At 44.3% G+C, this 19432-nt stretch overlaps 1 protein-coding gene across 2 annotated transcripts; it reads left to right on the plus strand.

The window, feature by feature from the left end:
• The first annotated feature begins 1211 nt into the window (after window positions 1-1211).
• Window positions 1212-19149, plus strand: MON1A (MON1 homolog A, secretory trafficking associated). 2 transcript variants are annotated; one of them, XM_053301605.1, is made up of 7 exons: window positions 1212-1230; window positions 1357-1462; window positions 10301-10448; window positions 11693-12160; window positions 13600-14365; window positions 16725-16872; window positions 18154-19149. In XM_053301605.1, exons 3-7 carry the CDS (start codon window positions 10322-10324, stop codon window positions 18292-18294), a joined length of 1650 nt encoding a protein of 549 aa, XP_053157580.1. In that variant the 5' UTR covers window positions 1212-1230; window positions 1357-1462; window positions 10301-10321; the 3' UTR covers window positions 18295-19149. The 2 variants fall into 2 exon arrangements, with proteins under 2 accessions (XP_053157580.1, XP_053157579.1); XM_053301604.1 differs by lacking the exon at window positions 1212-1230 and adding an exon at window positions 1238-1256.
• Window positions 19150-19432: the final 283 nt, after the last annotated feature.

Genomic DNA, 19432 nt, shown 5'->3' on the forward strand with positions numbered 1-19432 from the left:
CACTGAAATTTCTAAAATAATGTTACTAAAATAAGCAGTACAGTTTGGGGAAAAGCTGATATTCGGAGGCAAAGCACTACTCTTTGCAAGAACTATGCACTTTTGCAGGTTACTTGGCTTGCAATAATTTGGAGCTGGCGTAGCTAAGCACCTATCATTGCGCAAGCCTGTGTACACCTACTCAAGAGTAAATCTCATTTAACTGGATGGGACTTATTTTTCAGTAAACCAGAATAAGATCAGGCTGCAAGAGTGTGCACTTTGAATGGGGTGTTTATAAACATTACTGAACAAGCTTTTTTCCATGGGGTGCAAAATATACACATACAGAGTATGTAAAGAGAGAGAAAAACACAACAGGTTGTGCTGGCTGAATCCTTTATCCTCCTCTCCGGACAGTCATGGTATGTGTAGTACTTTGAGAACTCAAAAAGCACAATATGCTAAGTAGCATAATTGATGAAGCCAAATTTGTGGACAGTAGAGTTTAAAGAGCATAGTGAATCTACACTGCAAACCCCTTCAGTCTGTTCTTGTAACTTGAAAAGATGGAATCATTAAGACTGTGCAAACCTAGATTTACCTTACCCAATGAACACAATGAGACTTACTTCCAATCAAGTAAACATGCACATGATTGGGCTGCTGGGATGCAATCCTAAACACACTCAATTGGGACTAAATCCCAGTGGGACTTACTTCTGAGTTTGCAAGTGTTTTAATAGTTTTATCAGTTTTACCGCACCACATTTAAGAATGTAAGGTGAATAAATCTCACTCCTTAGAACACAAGTTTACAGGATTTAATCATTTGAAAAAGCCTCCTTCAAAAGGAGACTAATAATACTGACCTGCCTTACAGCAATTTTGTAATGATTATACATAATAATCATTACAACATCCCTGTAAGGCAGGTCAGTATTATGCATAGTACTATGAACACTCAAAAAGTGCCTTATTAATTATTATTTTAGTCATGCAACAGAGAACAGGGATTCTAATTTGAATGAAGGCTTAATTCTTCCTCTTTTCGATTTTCAAACGTTGACGGCTATGGATCCAATGTAAGCCTTTTCCATTTCCTGCGAGTCTCTTGTCTATTAAAAACACTCATTCGCTAAACAGTGGACTACAATCCCCAAGATGCACTGGGATTGTGGCACGGGAAATTTGACCTTTGAAAGGAGAAGTAGGTAGTGCTCATTACTTTCCTGACTGCAGCTGGCAAGGGTAGGATCAGCGGGCTAGATTGGGAAGTATGTCCATAATAACTACAGTGTTAGAGTCTCCAAAGGAGGCAACAGCAGGCTGAACAGCTCTCTTCTCCCGGTGACTCGTTTTTTACCCTTGCTGCAGCTTAGGCAACTCCGCCGGCAGTAGCAAGAGAGGAAGAAGAAGAGGAAGAACCACCAGACGCTCCCTGACGCTTTGCGTGCTTCAGCAGCCTGTTCCTGTCAAATCCGTAAGTATCCTTTGTGCGCTGCTACTAGCTAGCCCAGGGCCTCGGAACCAAACCGAAAGGAACACAGAGAGGCTGAACTTGTTGACTTTTCTTCAACCTTGCATGCTCTTGTTAATTGAATATAGTTTCTTCAGTCTTCTGTGAATACTGCAAAATATCCATTGGGGCACTGGAGTGATAAAATCCAACTGAATTGGAATTATACTCAAATCCATCTTCTAGACAGCCAGAGCTGATGACTACACGATTGTAATGAACTAAAACTATGAGAAGCCAAACAGTGGTTTGGTTTGAGATCTCAGTATACTCAAAAGAGAGTCTTCTCTGAATTAAATTCGTTAGTATTCTCTACAATAAATGTTTGTCTTTAAGGTGCCAAGGACTCTTGGTTGTTCTTACTGTAGCAGACTAACATAGCTGCGGCTCTGGAAGTTGTTCTCTGATAGAGGGATTAGCAAGAGGGAAGCATAATGAAGTGTACATTGGGGCATCCCTGCCAGAGAAGGGCTTTCCTTGTGTTGTGTGCTAGTTTGAACTCTAAATCAGTTTAGCTTAGATGGGGCCAGAGAGTGTGCAGTCACTGCATGGATCATGATTTAAATTAAAGAACTGTACTGAGTGGAATTGCCTGTCTCCAGATCAAGCAAATCTGTCAGACAGCAGCGTGCAAGCTGCTTGCTCAGTGCGTCCTCAACCCTATCCTAGGCAAACAACAATTATATTGTTATGAAATGTTTAGACTTCACTTCTTATTTCACAAAGTATTTTATAGCCTCTGTTGTGTTCATGAGACCAATGAGGTGTTTTGGGATGCCCATTTTCCTAAGGATATTCCACACCAAGGACAGCCAGGAAAACAAACAAATGGATCATAGAACAAATCAATCCAGAATTTTCATTTGAGGCACAAATGACCAGGTTCAAACTATCATACTTCAAATACATTATGTGAAGATCCAGCTTCCTTGAGAAGTCCATAATGCTGGGAAAAGTTGAAGGAAAGAGAAGACAGGGACGACCAGTAGCAAGGTGGATGGACTCAATTACGACAGCAATGAATGCACCACTGAGAGATTTTAAAGGCCAAGTTGAAGACAGATCATCCTGGAGAGAAACTATCTATGTGTCGCTAAGAGTCGACACCAACTTGACAGCACTCAGTCAATCAGTCAATCAATTGTGTTCATGCCTGTTATCACTATTGGTTGCTATTATTGCAATTGTGTAAATGAATACCTGAAGCTGAAAGAAGAACAGTTTGACCAAGGCCCTAGAATCTGTCTGTAGAAAACATGATGCCAGCCCAGATCTCCAAGATACCACTTTTATTTCATATTATTCCAGTGCATTTACCTCCACACTCTTGTCAAATAGCACAAGCTGTTCACAGACTTCATCTGGGTCAGACATAAGCCACAACTCGAGCAAACTGTCCTCAACAAAGTAATTAAGCTGCTCCAAATCTGGACTTTTATGATGTTGCAATTCAATTCTTACTAAAACTGCAGCCTGCTGTTCTAGTAACATCCACTGATGATCTGAAGGAGGGTCACAAAAGAACTAACTGGATGCTTTCATACAGAGCCTGTATGACAGACCTAAACATATTCTTCATCACCCATTTACAGGAGATATTCGACTCATCTGGAATGTAATATTTTTGGAAGTAATTTCTTGTCCCAAGTAATTTCTTGCCCTCTTTCTCTGCTGACACCAATCGTATATCACTCAGAGTTGACTGCATAGAATAGATGGGGATGTTGATACCTGAAAAGAGACAAAGGTACATTGTATGGCAAATCTCCTATTGCTTATGAGCATCTTTTGAGAAAAGTAGAACCGAGTGACTTTCCCATCATACTGATCTATATAAGTTAGACTCATTCTCAATCAAATATATATTAAATTGTCAGATGGTATTTTGCTTCATCCTTTTGAGAGCTATGTAGATGCTGTTACTCTGTCACTAAAGAAAAAGAAAATTCCTCCTGTGTTTGAGACCGGAAGACTGACTTAGGTGAAACCTTGGAACAGAATAACAAGCAATACATCTGGACATATTTTTCTGCTTTATCTATTGGCATGAGCTTAAAAGAAGCACCATACAAAATTCTCATCTGTTGGTGTATATAACTCCAGCTAGACTCCACCGATTGGATTATAAATTATAAGTAACTTATCCTGGAAAAGAATAAGAACATTTTCTGCCTTTGCTGGAAATGCCCATCTATTTTTGTTTGCTTTTTAAAATTTAATTATCATATTTGTATACTGCCTAATATGTGTATCTCTAGGTAGTGTACACAGTTTTTAAAAAAATACACATAAAACAGAGTAAAAACAATTTAAAATTTCACAGAATAAAAAGTTAAAACAATATCATAAGATAAAAACAATTAAATAGTTTTAAATTTCTGTTAAAAGCCTGAGAAAACAGGTGTGTCTTGAGGGACTTTCTAAAAGCAGTTGGAGATGGAGATGCTCTTATTCTGATAGGGACCATATTCAAAGTCTGGGCAGCCACAAAGAAGGCCTGGTCCTGAGTCACCACAAAATGAGCTGGTGGCATCCGTAAGCAGACCTCTCCAGATGGTCTTAATAGGCAACAGGGTTTATGACAAAGAAGGTGTTCTCTTAAGTACCCTGAACCCAAGCCATTGAGGGCTTTGTAAGTAATAACCCGCACTTTGTATTTCACCCAGAAACATATCGGCAACCAGTGCAGTTCTTTCAGAATCGGTGTTATATGGTCCCTTTGAATTGTCCCAGAGACTAGTCTGGCTGCCACATTTTGTACCAGCTGTAATTTCTGGACTATGTACAAAGGCAGCCCCACATAGAGTGCATTTCAGTCCATGTAGGGTGCATTTCAGCCCCAGATAGTCAGGGGCACACCTAGGTAACTGGGGTGCCTGGACTGTGCCCACTGCAAGGCCCCCCCTCAGGCCCCCCCAAACCTGCTTTGGGGGGCCTACTTCAGCTGCCCCACTGTGCCGTACCATACCTCTTTCTTTTGCTTAATTTAAGCCGCCACATGCAGAGCCAGGGGGTGAGCTGAGCAGGCCTCTCCTCCCCCGGTGGCAGCGGCTGGAGTGACTGCTGGGCCTGTCCATTTGGCCCAGTGGCTCTTGATAACTGTGAGTTGCTCCAGCGTGCCTGTGCAATTGAAATAGATTGTCGCAAACCCATGATGACCTATTTCAACTGCGCAGGCACACTGGAGCACCTCACAGTTATCAAGAGCCACTGGGCCAAATGGACAGGCCCAGCAGTCTCTCCAGCCACTGCTGGGGGTGGGGTGGGGTGGGAGGCGAGGTGAGGCTTGCTCTGCTCACCCCCTAGCCCACCCCTCAGCAGCGCACATGGTGGCTTAAATTAAGCAAAAACAAACAAACCCAGAGGTACAGCGGGGTGTGTGGGGGTGGCTGAAGGAGGCCCCTTGGAGGCCCCCCCCCGGACTTTGGAGGCCACAGACCGGGGCCCCAAGTTCTAGGGGTAAGAGCGCTACTGCATATTGTACATTTTAGTCAAGCCTGGAGGTTACCAGCAATACTACTGTTTTAAGGTCATTTACCTCCAGAAATGGGGTTAACTGATGTATCAGCCAAAGCTGATAAAAAATGCTCCTGGCCATTGCCTCAGCCTGAGAAACCAGAGTGAGTTTTGGATCCAGGAGTACTCAAGCTATGTACCTGATCTTTCAGGAGGAGTATAACCCCATCCAGAACAGGCAAATCTAAACCATCTCTCAGGTCCTGATCCCGCACAATCAAGAACTGTTTAGTAGCTTGATGCCTGATTTATGTCAAGAAAGTATTCATGTCAGATCCAGTGTTTATCCTAAAGTCGTGTTTAATCTTTTTGAACAAAGATGCCCAGACTTCCTCCACAGAGACCTTCTTAAACAACTATCCACTACAGCCAAGTTTTGTATAGTTGGGAACTGGAAATTTCCCCACCAGCCTACTAAGCAGCAATGGCTGGCTAAGATGTGGAAGGTGATGGTTATATGTACACATATTCAGCAGGTACAGTTGGCCAGAAATCCTGCCCAGAAAAAGAACTCTACCTTTATTGCATATGTTGAGTCTTTGGCTGCAGATGGATGCATTCCTGTGAAATGTAGGAGTATTTTAGATTGTGAGCCCTTTGGGGACAGGAGGCCATTCTATTTATGTATTTTCCTTTGTAAACCACTTTGTAAACTTTGGTTGAAGAGCGGCATATAAATGTTGTAGTAGAGACCGGGTTCCCCTGCTCTCCTGGCTTGGACTCTATCCTGGACTCTGTCCAGATTCACATATGCGTGGAACCGAAGGAGGACTTGCATACATTGGCGATGCCTTGCAGCTCGCAACTAACTCAGATGGACACTTATTTTCTTATGGCTGTCTTGACCTGCATGTATGTATGTACGTATGTATGTAACCTCCTGCCTCGGGAACATGATCTATAACATATCTGCATGCTAAACGAACCATGCCAGCACAGTGGCTGACCACGCCAGGAACTCCTGCTGAAAACACCCCTGGAGGACCCCCTGGACCTGGAGAAGACCCTCCACCATCAAGGACCCACGCCCAGAGGCTGCAATTGGCAGAAGAAGACTGGCACGGCCCTGCCGGCCACACGCAAGGTGAGGCTGGGATCTGTCCCTCCCTTGGACCTTTTGGACATTCCTCTCACTGAACTCTTTTAACCGGACTCTACCCAAACCCATAGGAACTTGCGTACAGTGCTATATCCTCTCTACCATTGCAACCACACATTCGTTAGTACGCGGCCGTGTTTTATCGGGAAATTCTATTCACTGTTGCTTTTGTAAACCATATGTTAAACATTCTCTAATAAAAGTCAATTTGTTCTTATTAGCCCCAACCTTTATGTAACATAGGAAGCTGGTCCATCCAGCTCAGTATTGTCTACCCAGACTGGCAGTGGCTTCGCCAAGGTTGCAGGCAGGAGTCTCTCTCAACTGTATCTTGTAGATGCCAGGGAGGCAACTTGGAACTTTCTGCATGGAAGCATGTAGGTGCTCTTTTCAGAGCAGCCCCATGACCTAGTGCTCACACAAGTAGTCTCCCATTCAAATGTAAACCAGGGCAGATCCTGCTTAACAAAGGTGACAATTCATGCTTGCTAACACAAGACCAGCTCTCCTCTCTTCTGGTTTTGCGTGAAAGTTTTTAAATGAGATGCACCCTTTCTTATGTGTATATCAATAGTTATCTATTTACAAATATGTATTGCAGTTTATTAATAATGACATTTCCTTTAAAACAAGAAATTCTGGTCAGAACTAATATGCCTACTTTCCTTTCACTATAATCTTAATTGTCTTCACAGTTAGCCCCCCTGCCTCAAATATTTGTGCATCTGCCATCTTGAATTGGGGTGTATGACATCATCACAAATAATGTCATTGAGGTGTCCCTATGTGTCGCTAGAACTGTACTAAATTTGGTTGAAATCTGTTCCCACTTGTGCTTCAAACATTCAAATGTCTGCCATCTTGGATTGGAAGAGAAGACATAATCACAAACTACTATAGAGGTGTCCCAATGTGTCCTTACAACTGTATCAAATTTGGTTCAAATCAGTCCAGGCATTGCAAAGTTGATAGGGGGATACCTGACACACACAGAAAGCTGTGTGATCTCATAAGCTTACTTTCCTTAAGGAAAGTATAGCACTTTCCTTAAGGCAAGTAGGCTTAAAAAGTGGTTATTTTGTATGTATTACATATCTAATCTTATATTTTTCTGTATTTTGTTTGTAATGTATGTATTATTGACAAACACTTCAATTAAATTAGTATTTAACTATTATTGTATTTTATGAAATTATTTAATATATTGGCTTTTTAAAGAATTGGACTACCTGTGTTTAGGTTTGAGCTGTTTAGCAGTGACTTTTATAATGGCTCCCACATAATCTCAAAATATCTAGCTATGGGCCTGGTTGATGCTATTGGTTCACAAGCCAAGAATATCCCTGGCAGGGCCAGGCTCCCACTAGCTCCCTTGAATCTGAAGATCTATTCTTAAATGTTGCTGAAATTAAGAAATAAACTCTGAGTTGAATCCAGTCCACCATGGGCATGACATCAATGCATGGAAGGATCTGCTTCGGGCCTAACAGAACCCTGCCCCCACCGCTCCCCCTGTGGCACACATGCACAGGCATTTCACATCTAGACTGTTTGGGGGAATGACTGGGAGACCTTTGTGAATCATGTTCCTGACTGAACAGAAGGGAGAGGACAGTTTGTGAATATGAGAGGTATGCACAGGCTTTCTGTCCTGTCTAAAATGTGTTCCTTGAATGGGCAGAGGAGGGAGGACTGGGTGAGGATATGGAAAGTGTGCACTGCCTTCCAATTCTTCATCCTATGGTACCTGTGTACATACACTGTGGTGGGAAGGGAAAACAAATCTCTATTAGGCGCTGTGGGAATCCATTCACAGGCAGACTCTGGTGGACTGAGTTAAGCTCTCTGTATTTACAGAGCAGTGGACTATCCAAGGTAAAAAAGAAATGTCTTCCTGCCTCTCAGACACTTTTTGTTGTATTGTACACACAAATAGCAGATACTGTGTAGAAACATCCCAAAAGTCATTATATAATTGTTGAAAGATGCTTAAGCTAACCTCGTGAGTCTTCAGGGAACAAGAATTTTTTCAGCATTATCCCTTTAAATAGGAAGAGATTTGCGGCAGATGAAAAGGGGCATTCAGGGCTGTCCTTAATTTAAAAAAATAACTGTATTGTTTGAATGGATGTTTAAAACAAATTGTTCAATAAAGCCAGCTTTAATTTAAGTAAATAGAATGTCCTTTTCATTCTGTGTCTGCAGTCGAAGGTTGAAAATATGAGTCTTAGACCTTAATAGCTCAGAAACCTAAAGGCAAATAAAAGAGCTTAGTTTGTATTGCTTTTGTGATTTGTCAGCCTCACAATAGGGATTAGACTCACCCTTTTTATTGTTTTTGTTTGACTATCTCTGTCAAACACCTAGGGGACATAGCTGAATAAATCAGTGCTCAAAGGGACCTTGAAAAAACACTGTTTTTTATTGCCTCAGTGTTAACATGAGGAGTCTGTCACAAAAGGAAGCTTGGTGAGGAGAAGCATGCTGTATTGTATTTCCAACATTTCACAAATGCAAACAGGACTATTATGTGTGTGGTTGTATAGCGTACTGTATTCTCACATAACAAGGGCCGCTGCCTTTGCATCTCCTCTTGTGATTCCACTGGCAGAAGGTGGTTCTCTTTCTGCACTTTACTATCGTCATTTTACTCTGCAATAGCCTGTCCTGCACTGATAGCAGGAAAAGTAAGGAGGGTGTTCATTCTGGAGGTTAAAGATATCCCAGAGGAAACAAACAAAAGCATCTGTATATTTAATTCTCCTAAACTTACGTGTCGCTAATCCCATGTGTGGCAGCTCTCGTGAGAGCAGCTGCCTAGAGATAGCGACGGGGACAGGAGACAATGGCAGCAGGCCAGCCTGGCCCAGCCGCTGGCTGGCCAGCGGAGGCAGTGGTGGGCCAGCCTGGCTCAGCCACCCGCTGGGAAAAAGAGATGGCAGGAGGAGAAGGCAGCAGCGGCGGGCCGGCTTAGCCCAGCCACCTGCTGGGAGGAGGCCGCGGCGGTGGGCCAGCTTGGCCTGGCCGCCCGCTGGGAGGAGGCGGCAGCCCAGCCTGGCTGCCGGAGGAGGAGGTGGCGGGCCTACCCAGCCACCCACTGGGAAGAGGAGGCAGTGGCTGTGGGCCGCCCGGGCCCAGCTGCTGGTTGGAGGAGGCTGTGGTGGGCTGGGCTGGCGGAGGTGGTGGGCCAGCCTGGCCCGGCCACCAGTGGGAGGAGGTGGCGGGCTGGCTTTCCAGCTGGCCCGCAAGCCAGAAAGCATGGGGGGGGGGCTGCCCAGCTGGTCCTCCAGAAAGCGCGGGGGGGATAAGCAGGGGAAGGGGGAATGCCCATCCAGAAAGCCGGGCATGCTTTCCCCCACCACCAGGCGTTGGGGAGGGGGGGCGGACAGCGGCATTGGGTGGGCTGGCAAGAGGCTCAGATGCTCTGCGCCTGGCCCAGCTAGTTGCTCTATAATATGTTAACGGTTCAAAATTAACCACACTAGCCCACGACATGTGAGATAGCTGGCACTGAGCTAGTTAGTTGCGTTTACATGAATGTCCATGAACATCAGGGGGTATCTGTGCCTCTCCCACTCAGTTATATCCAGAGACCCAAGGAAGTAGGTTAGAACCTAGAAAATGGTAGCTTTAGAAATTTACATGAACAGTTGTAACACATCTCCAAGCTGTCTCCCAAAATAGACACAGGAACAACAATGATTTCTTAGGGACCAGTATTTGAACTTTGGGGTTGTCCTTAGCAAACAGACCACAAGCTATATGGTACTGTTTATCATGGTGACCTCGGGAACACCCAGACACTTGAATAATCTGGTGCCAACTAACCATTGCCTGCCAGCTAGAACCTGTCTTGGAAGGCTTGTGTTCAAATACTTGCATAGCCATGGATTCAGCAGGTGGCCAAGGGCAAGCCTCACTCCCCTTTGGAAATGTTACTAACTTCCCTGAGAAAGATAAAGATTGTTCTATACAATTCAAAAATGCTCACAATACTATTTTTAGAGCTGTGATAATTATGGAATAGATAATGACACATTTCTTGATAGGTTCATTGTTCTCATTGTGCTGCCGGGAAGAAGCTTGGAAGCACTTTGACCCTCAGACCAGAGAATGTAAAATGTGCATAAGAACTATGCTCTATTGGGACAAAAAGGGCTAGCAGGTTTTTGTTTGCTTGCCTGCAGGTTCTTATCGGCTTCCAAGGCATGGCTGCTGATGTTCATAAGAAGAAGGGCGGAGAGGTGCCCAATGGGTCCTTGGGCCCAGCCGATACACAGCACGCTGAGAGGTCAGAAAGTCCAACACCAGGACTGGTTCAGGGAACAGAACCAGGTAGGCATGAATGGAGGAAGCACTGCTTGAATAGATGGATGAGTATTATAACTTTCTTATTGTTGAATAATACTGAAAGTAGAGGTGTGTATGAACCATTCGAACTAGAACTGGTTTGCATCAAACTAGGCCGATTTGGTGGTTCGATCACGAACTGAACCAGGATTGAGATCTATTCATTGAAATAAGGTAAAGTATGTATTAAATATATAGCCATTTTACTGTGATTTCAGCTCCTAAAAATGGGGGAAATGGCACAGCATCCCCCCCCCAGTAGTGGTTGCTGGTGTCTACTTTATGTTTCTTTTTAGGCTGTGAGCCCTTTTTAGGACACAGAACCACTTTATTGCCTTTTCTATGAGGACTGCATATTTACACAGATTTCTCTTCTCAGAGCTGCAAAGGCTGGACCCTGGCCTGACCACCTTTAAATTTGAACGAGGCTTTAGAAGGCTATTCATTTTAAATGGATGAGTATAGTTTGAGAAGAGAATTCACTCTTGCTAAATTTCAGTTGATATCACCTGAAAATTAGAAGACGAATTGTGTAAGATACCATATTTGTTACTTTGGGATGGGTGAAGTTGAGGATCTTCCCTACTACCTCCTTGATGGGGGTTCAGGAGATAAATGTCTTGCTGATTTCTTTGATACATGCTAGTATGTCTCCAAAAGGTAATTACAGTACCCTCTTTTTAATAATGCCTCTGGGGTATTGAAAAGAATAGCTACTTTCCCACTGGCATTAGCTAAAGCATAAACAGAACTTGTAAAATTGAATTAGACTCTGCAGTAAATGTAGGAATGTTTTAAAAGCAATTCACTTTTTGCTTTTGTAATGGATAAACAATAAAACCGAACTATTTTTGGTTGGGCAATCCTGTGCATGTTTACTCCGGAGCGTAAATTAGACTCTGAATGCCAATTATGTTTAAGGAGGCACTCATATTTTCAAAATAAAGGGTATTCTCTTACAGTATGGCATATGGGCAAAAATAAATGACATCTGGCTATAGGCAGTTCCTTATCTACTAGATGGTAAGCAGAGCAACAGAAACTCTTACCTGAGGTCAAAGGAACATCAATAGATTCGTACATTATTGTTTAATGTTTGCACCATATGCACTTGTACTGTGCATTTAACAATTTTTCACTCTGATCTGATGCCTTTGCGGTAGTGTTTTCTTGTGTCAATCCCTGCTCTGCATAACTGAACTACTTTTCTGGTGTGTGTTGTTTACTAGGGGCAGGCCAGGAGGGAGCCATGTTTGTTCATGCCCAATCCTATGAGGACCTGACCAGCACAGAGAATCAGGATGCAACAGCCCAGAGCCCAAATGAGAGGGAAGAGGTCCAGGCTGACCAGACAAAGATTGAAGAGATCAGCAAGGACTTCACTGAGTTGAGCACTCAGCTTAATGGCATAGCAGTGGATTTGGGCGAAGATATTCGGCAGAGCAAAGAGGACAAGCTGGACCTCTCACCAAAGGCCTCGCGCCATGACTCAGTCCTGTCAGAGAAGGAGGAAGAGGATGTAACCATGGATGCCTGGCGCATGCACCAGAAGCATGTCTTTATCCTGAGCGAGGCAGGCAAGCCAGTGTATTCCCGCTATGGATCTGAAGAGGCCTTGTCCAGCACTATGGGGGTGATGATGGCTCTAGTGTCCTTTCTTGAAGCACAGAAGAATGCCATCAAGTCTATTCATGCAGGTACCTACCCTCACACTGACAAGCCTTCTTCCCAAGCTAGTGTTACCTTATTGTTATTCATTTATGAAAGGAGAACTGCAAGAGAACATGAGAGGCAGGGGAAATGAATGTTAATGGCTTTTATAGTGCACTGGCATTCAAAGTTATATTTCCTCAGTGGCCCCCTACCAGAGTGGCATGAGCACCAGCTTTTAAGATGCTTGTTGCGAGCCTGGAAGCATTGGGGGAGATTAGATGTGGCCTTCAAGAATTGCTGGTGGCAAGTCCCAGCTTGCACACAAAATAATCAGAATTGCATGTGTAAATTGGACAATGTGCTATTCCTTTCATCGGTTTAGGAAGTGTTTAGAAACCTAAATATTTAGAAAATCAGACACAAAGGGAGATTAATAGAAATGGTATGTTTGGGTGGTTTCTTTCCCAAGGAAGCAGAATACAAATCAAGTGTTTAATACAAATGATGAGGTGTGTTTTGTGTTCTTTTCCTTTTTAATCCACCTTTGGGTCAGGAGAGCCTTACCAGGCTGCTAACAGTGGTGGTTGATAACAATATAGCTCTTGAGGCTGAGGGGTAGGGAGGGGAGGAATCCATAAATGGGTGCCAGTCAAAGACAAAATATCATGGGTGTGTCCCCTTTGAACCTGTGAACCTTTCTAATAAACAGAAACCCACATGAGATCTTTCCTGTTCTTTGACCTATTTCTTACTAAGGAGGTAAATAGGCTGTACAATTTCAGTGTGTAGGTGAGGGCTCACAAAGAATGACCTGCACATAGAACATTAGCATCAGGGGTGCAGAGGAAATGCTTGAAGAGCAACTCCTCACTTAAATTGTTGGGGGAAGAGGAAAGACACTTTTTGAGGGGGAGATGTGGGTTACTCAGTATGATGGGGGAAGAAAGGTACTTTTGTGGGGGAGATATTAGGGGAGAAGTGGGTTTTTACGTTAGGGGGTGGGAGAGGAGTCAGTATTTACAAGGATCGGTGGCAGCCGGGCCAGGGCGGCCCACAGCCAACCTCCCATAGAGTAGCCTGGGCTGGCAGTGGTGTGGTTCAGGCTTTCTCTGGCCTGGTTTATGCCTCCACGCATTGCAAGGTTATGCAAATAGTCTCCAAGCATGCATAGAAATTACTAAAATGTGCAGAGGCCCAAACTGGGTTGGAGAACGCCTGAATCGGGCTGCCACTAGCCAGGACTACTCTGGGGGAGGCCGGCAGGGCTGTGGGGGAGCTGCCACTGCTGCCATAACCCCCCTCCCCCATGGCCGCCAATCCTTGTAAGTACCCCTGACTCCCCTCTAGCCTTAGGGAAGCCTCCCTTCCCCTTTACCAGTAGACCCTTAAGAACTGCTTCCTGATAAAGGCTTAGCACTGTATTCTGAAGATGTTGATATGCTTTCTGTCTCTTTGTCCCTCCCCATCCTTAACAACTTGGCAGATGGCTATAAGGTGGTGTTTGTGCGCAGAAGTCCCCTGGTGCTAGTTGCTGTGGCTCGGACACGGCAGTCAGAGCAAGAAATTGCTCAAGAACTCCTTTATATCTACTACCAGATCCTCAGTCTCGTGACATGGACCCAGCTCAACCACATCTTCCAGCAGAAACAGAACTATGACCTGAGGAGACTACTAGCAGGCTCAGAGCGAATCACGGACAACTTGCTAGACCTGATGGCCAGGGACCCCAGCTTCCTGATGGGGGCTGCACGTTGCCTACCTATGCCTGCGGGAGTCAGGGATGTTGTGAGCACTTGCCTCCAGCAAGCCAAAGCTAGAAGTCTTGTGTTTGCCATCCTCCTGTCCAAGAACCAGCTGGTGTCCCTGGTGAGGAAAAAGGACCAGTTCCTACATCCTATTGACCTCCACTTGCTCTTTAACCTCATTAGTTCATCCTCCTCATTTAGAGAAGGAGAACACTGGACTCCCATCTGCTTGCCCAAGTTCAACTCCAGTGGTTTTTTCCATGCCCACATATCCTACTTGGAGCAAGACACGGACTTGTGCCTTCTCCTGATCTCCACCGACCGTGAGGACCACGTTACCGTGTTTGACTGCAAGCGCAGGTTCCAAGAACGTCTGAAGAAGCGTGGTGTTTATCATGCCCTCCTGGAGGCACTGCGCACACCTTTCTACAGTGTTTCCCAAGTGGGAATCCCATATCTCAGACACTTCATCTACAAATCCAAGAGTTCAGGGCTCTTCACCAGGTAAGAGTCCAGGCAACATCTCTTTCAGTTCATAAATATAGTCTGGTGCTTTGTTGAGGGCAGAAATTGATAGGATCAACTGAATCTGTGTTCTCCAAGACCAGAGCAGTCTGTACCAGTCAGGTTAGTATTATGCTTATTCATCTTAGGAGCTCAAAGCTGCCTGATGCTCCTAAGAGACTCTGTGTAACAAATTAAGCAGCAAAAGCCCCTGGTATCTCTTCAGAGAGGTCTTTTGCAATTAAGAAGTAGGTGACGGGGAGGGTGTGAATTCCAGACTTTTACACACAACAGGCTTTACCGCTGGTTTACGGGGAGGCTTTACTGCAAACTCGAAGTTGTCCCAAAAAACCGACACAAAGAGTGGATTTTTTTACCCCGGATATAAATTGGGCTATGCTCTAATGCACAGTCAAAAACCCAAATTGTGTGTGAACTGCTCCCCAATAATTCGCAGGGATTTCAGGGTAAATCTGGCCACTATGTGATCTCCCTCCAGAGATGCGAGTTAAAGGGCTTTAAAAGCCCCATGTGAAAAACCTCCAGGTGAAAGATGGAGCTTGGCCCAAGCTATTCTGATACACATCTTAAAAGCAATAAACTTATCCAAGAGAAGGCACTGACCAGATGGCTCAGAGGTCATTAGGCAGTTACAGAGACATGTTTACAGCCATGTCTCTTAAGCAAGCAGTTTTCTTGACACACACATTTATTTTCCACAATTCCCCCCAAAATTCATGCCACTATCCATAGAGTTTTGAGCGTTTCTGTTTACCATGAAAAATATGGGCTGGCCCATTTGTTTATGACAGTGCATGTGACACAGGCAGCAGGGATTTGTGGTATATCTCTACAGGAGCAACAGAGGAACCTGACTCTGTGTCATGAGCCTAGCTGTGGTCCATACTGCCAGCCTCTCTAGTGCTGTGTTAGCTGAATAGCAAGGCTTGCAGCTGGCACACCAGCCAAAGCTGGTTTAAACAAACAAACAAACCCACTGATGCCACCTGTGCATCCAAGGGCAGTATTGAAAGAAGGAGCACTCCTAAGATGTTAACTTGGTCCTTCAGAGGGAGTGCAGCCCCATGCAGAACTGGATGTATATTACCACCTGGATTGCCAGATCTTCTAGCTTAGGGCACCTCCATATTGTTTGGATTAAGCTTCAGCTTGTTTGCCCTTATTAGGACCAGAACCACATCCAAACAGCAGTTCAGGGTTTCCACTGCCTCCCTGGCATCACATGACAAGTGACAGCTATACTATATCGATGACACCACAGCCTATGCCTTCAGATTACCTCCCCTACCAGTTTCATGAAGATAACAGGGAGGACAAGATGGAATTTTCTGGCCAATAGCTAAGGGGTGGGATAGAAATCCCACTGCAGCACCTTCTAGATAGGACTGGAGCCACCATATTACAGTGCCTCCCAGTCCCTTACCCAGGGAGACAATTCAGGATACCATGGCCAATTGTATCAAAAGCCAATGAGAGGTCCAAGAGGATCAATTGGGTTGGAACTCCCACCCATCTGTCTAATGGCATAGGTCCTCTACCAGTGACCAAGACAGTTTCTGACCTAGACTAGGTTGGAAGGCAGACTGGACATTATCCAAATAATCCATTCCAGCCAAGGCTACCTGGAGTTGGATCGCCACTAGGTACTCAGTGAAGAACCACTGCCTGTCATTGTAGATAGTACTGAGCTAGATGGACCAATGTTCTGACTTGTTATAAAGTAGCTTCCTATATTCCTGTGCTGTGCAATTAAGGATTGAAGTCAGGATAAAGTTTAATCTCATTCCAGTTTAATCTAAAATGATTAGCAAAATAATATTGTATCCTACTGACTTGATGGTGAGAGTTTTGTTTTGTTTTTCAACTTAAAATATTTTAATACTGAGATTTGTATGTCAGAGCAGTGACATCTCACAGGATTATCATTCCAGTCTACTCTTTTCCTCTGGGATTAACCAAACCAACTGAGAGTTACAAACAAAAGCTGCAGTTTCCGCTAAGGGAACATCTGCATGACACTCACGGAACATACGTGATCTCTCCAGCTTACCTGCACTGTGGGTGTTGTGCTGATCCCTAGTCAGCCTACTCCATTCCAGGAGTGGATTCCTAAGGTAGGTCTAACTGTGTCCGTTACTAGTGAAACGTCAGTCTTAGCAACAAAGTTCTGTTTCAGCAATAGCTCAGTAGACAATAAAAAGTGCACGTAGCAGATTCAGTAGCTCTAATTTCTACATTTCCCAACTGAATGTTTTTCTGTCCCATGAGAAGAAGCTATTCTGCTTTCATTTAAATGGATGAGAGGGGCCTTAACCAAAGGAGAATGTGTGTTTTCCAGCCCAGAGATTGATGCCCCCTATATCACCGAGGAGGAGAAGGAGAGACTTCTGGGACTGTATCAGTACTTACACAGCCGAGCCCATAATTCCTCCCGCCCTCTAAAGAACATCTATTACACTGGATCTAATGAAAATCTCCTGGCTTGGGTAAGAGTTACACTTCCTTGCTACTGCTGCTGTTGCTACTGCTGTGACCCAGCTGCACAATTACTAGGGAAACTGTAGTGAAAACAGAACTGAGATCAGCCACTGCTAGAGCTATAGCATTATTATTGGGCAAGGGTGCTAGTTTATTATCTGGATTCAATGTTTTAGAGTTAGGAACATCAGAAGCTACCATATACTGGGTCAGACCATTGGTCTATCTAGCTCAGTATTGTCTATACAGACTGGCAGCGGCTTCTCCTAGGCTGCAAGCAGGAATATCTCTCAGCCAGGGGTGGGAACTTGAAACCTTCTGCCCTTCCCAGAGCAGCTCCATCCCCTGAGGGGAATATCTTACAGTGCTCACACTTCTAGTCTCCCATTCATACACAACCAGGGCAGACCCTGCTTAGCTAAGGGGACAAGTCATGCTTGCTACCACAAGACCAGCTCTCCTTTCATACAAAGTTATAAGATCAGAAAGGAGTGCTAGCAAATGTTATAATAAATATATACCTGTCCTCTGTGGTATCTCCTGGATATGTTATGATGTAATTTAAAAAATAAATAATGTTCTATCTATTGAATAGTCTTCTATGGGTGAAAGGGCTTGCAAAGCTTGGAGAAACACAGAATTCATTATCATACTTCTAAGCAACTTTAAATCTTATAGATTCTCTTACCAAAAACAGCTGGCACAGTGAAAAATATCAGTGTTCTCAGTTCTTTGTAACTAACAAAACTACTCTTGACAGGCAAAGAGAATGATAGGTTGCTTTACTCTGCACATGGGCAATGACATTAAGGGGGGTTGCTTTGGTCTCTACTACATAACAATAAACAATGCTTTGACAAAAGCTTGTGAGTAAGTTGAAGGCAAAAGCTTACTTGGCATCCACACACTCTTGCAGGCTTCTGTCGACTTTTCCTGCAGGATCTCTCTTGCAGGTCACATGACTAGCAGGGACTTCATGCAATTTCCGCAGTGCCACCTGCTGGCCAACACTTGCTCTGTGTGATTAATCCACCACTTCAATACTGCTTTTTTGATGAATAGGGGAAAGCATGTGTTAATCACAGAAAGCAAGAGCTGATTGGCAGATGGCACTGCAGAAACCACACAAGGTTCCTGCTAGCTGTGTGACCTGTGCATGTGTGGATGCTGAATAAGTTCTTGCCTTCAACTTACTTGCAAGCTTTTTTCGAAGCACTGTTTATTGCCATCTGGAAGAGCCCTTTGTTGCATGCTGTAATATAGATCTTTTTCTAATTTTTCTTCTCCAGGTGACTACTGCTTTTGAGCTCTATGTGTGCTTCAGCCCACTGGGGACCAAAGCAGCAGCTGTCAGTGCTGTCAACAAACTTATGAAGTGGATCCGCAAGGAAGAAGACCAGCTTTTTATATTAACACCCCAGACTTACTGACCCTGGCCTGTGTGTGCTGTCTACTCAGTGGTTATTGAGCTCCTACAACTCAGTGCCGGTGAATGCCAAGGAGGGGCTTCCTCATCCCTCTGGTGGAACTTTAAGGTAGATTCTCTCTGAAGTCAATTCAGTCCTCAACCATGAATATGGAAGAGGAGATGAAGAGTCTGGCCTGTGGGTTCTCTGCCTACATTGAACACCTAAGGAGGAGACTTGGATTTCACTTTGCTGTAGATTTAAAAAATCAAGCCTACTGGTAAAGAACTGAAAAACTGACCTACTCCCATCATATGTGTATTATCCAAGACTCTGTCCTCCCTGGACATATAATATCCTTTCAGCTATTTCCCACACTTCTTTTAAAGTCCATTTTTAACATTCTTGTCTTTACCCTCTACTATCCTTTCTCTTCTAAGAAGTTTCACTTCATTCTGATGATAGGCCATATTTTCTGGCACAGTTGACCAACACTTGGATAAGATTCCAAGTTCTCCTTTGTGTTCTTGGTGCATCACACTTGAACTATGCACCTGCTCATAGCCACAGTCTGGAACGTTCCAGAGTTATACCAAATATGGGGGGGGGGGGAGAGTGGGAAATAGCTCCCCCAGTGGGTAATACAACTCCTTGCCTCATTCTTTTGTCAAATTCTGCAAGAGCAGATCCTTGGAATTTCCTCTGAACTGTTCCTATCCAAACACTTGTCTTCTCACTTTCTCCTTTCCTCCATTTTTAGTAGTAGTATTTCAACCTTTTACTTTTGCATGTTCATTTTCCTTGGTCCCACCCACCTCAGCCCTCTGGGATGGGGTTGCCTTATGGCCGCAGCCATTAAAATTACTTTCAAGTGTTGTGTGGATTGCCTTGCTAAGATTCCAACCTCTGATGGGTACTCAAAGTGCCTTTTGTGCCTCAGAGAAGCCCATAAAACTGACCTGTGCACCATTTGTCTGGGCTTTACAAAACAAGTGAGACGTAATAGGACTTCCCGGCTGGGAGCGCTACTGTGGGAATGAGCCCTTCATGCAAGCATCCCAGTAGCAGGCTTTAGCTCCACAATCGCCTCCACTGTCTTGGTGATGACGGGTTTGGCCACAGTGCAGTCTGAGCTGGGCACTGTGCCAACCCCCCTAGACCA

Source organism: Hemicordylus capensis, chromosome 2, assembly GCF_027244095.1.
Source record: "Hemicordylus capensis ecotype Gifberg chromosome 2, rHemCap1.1.pri, whole genome shotgun sequence".
NCBI classification, from domain to species: Eukaryota; Metazoa; Chordata; class Lepidosauria; order Squamata; family Cordylidae; genus Hemicordylus; species Hemicordylus capensis.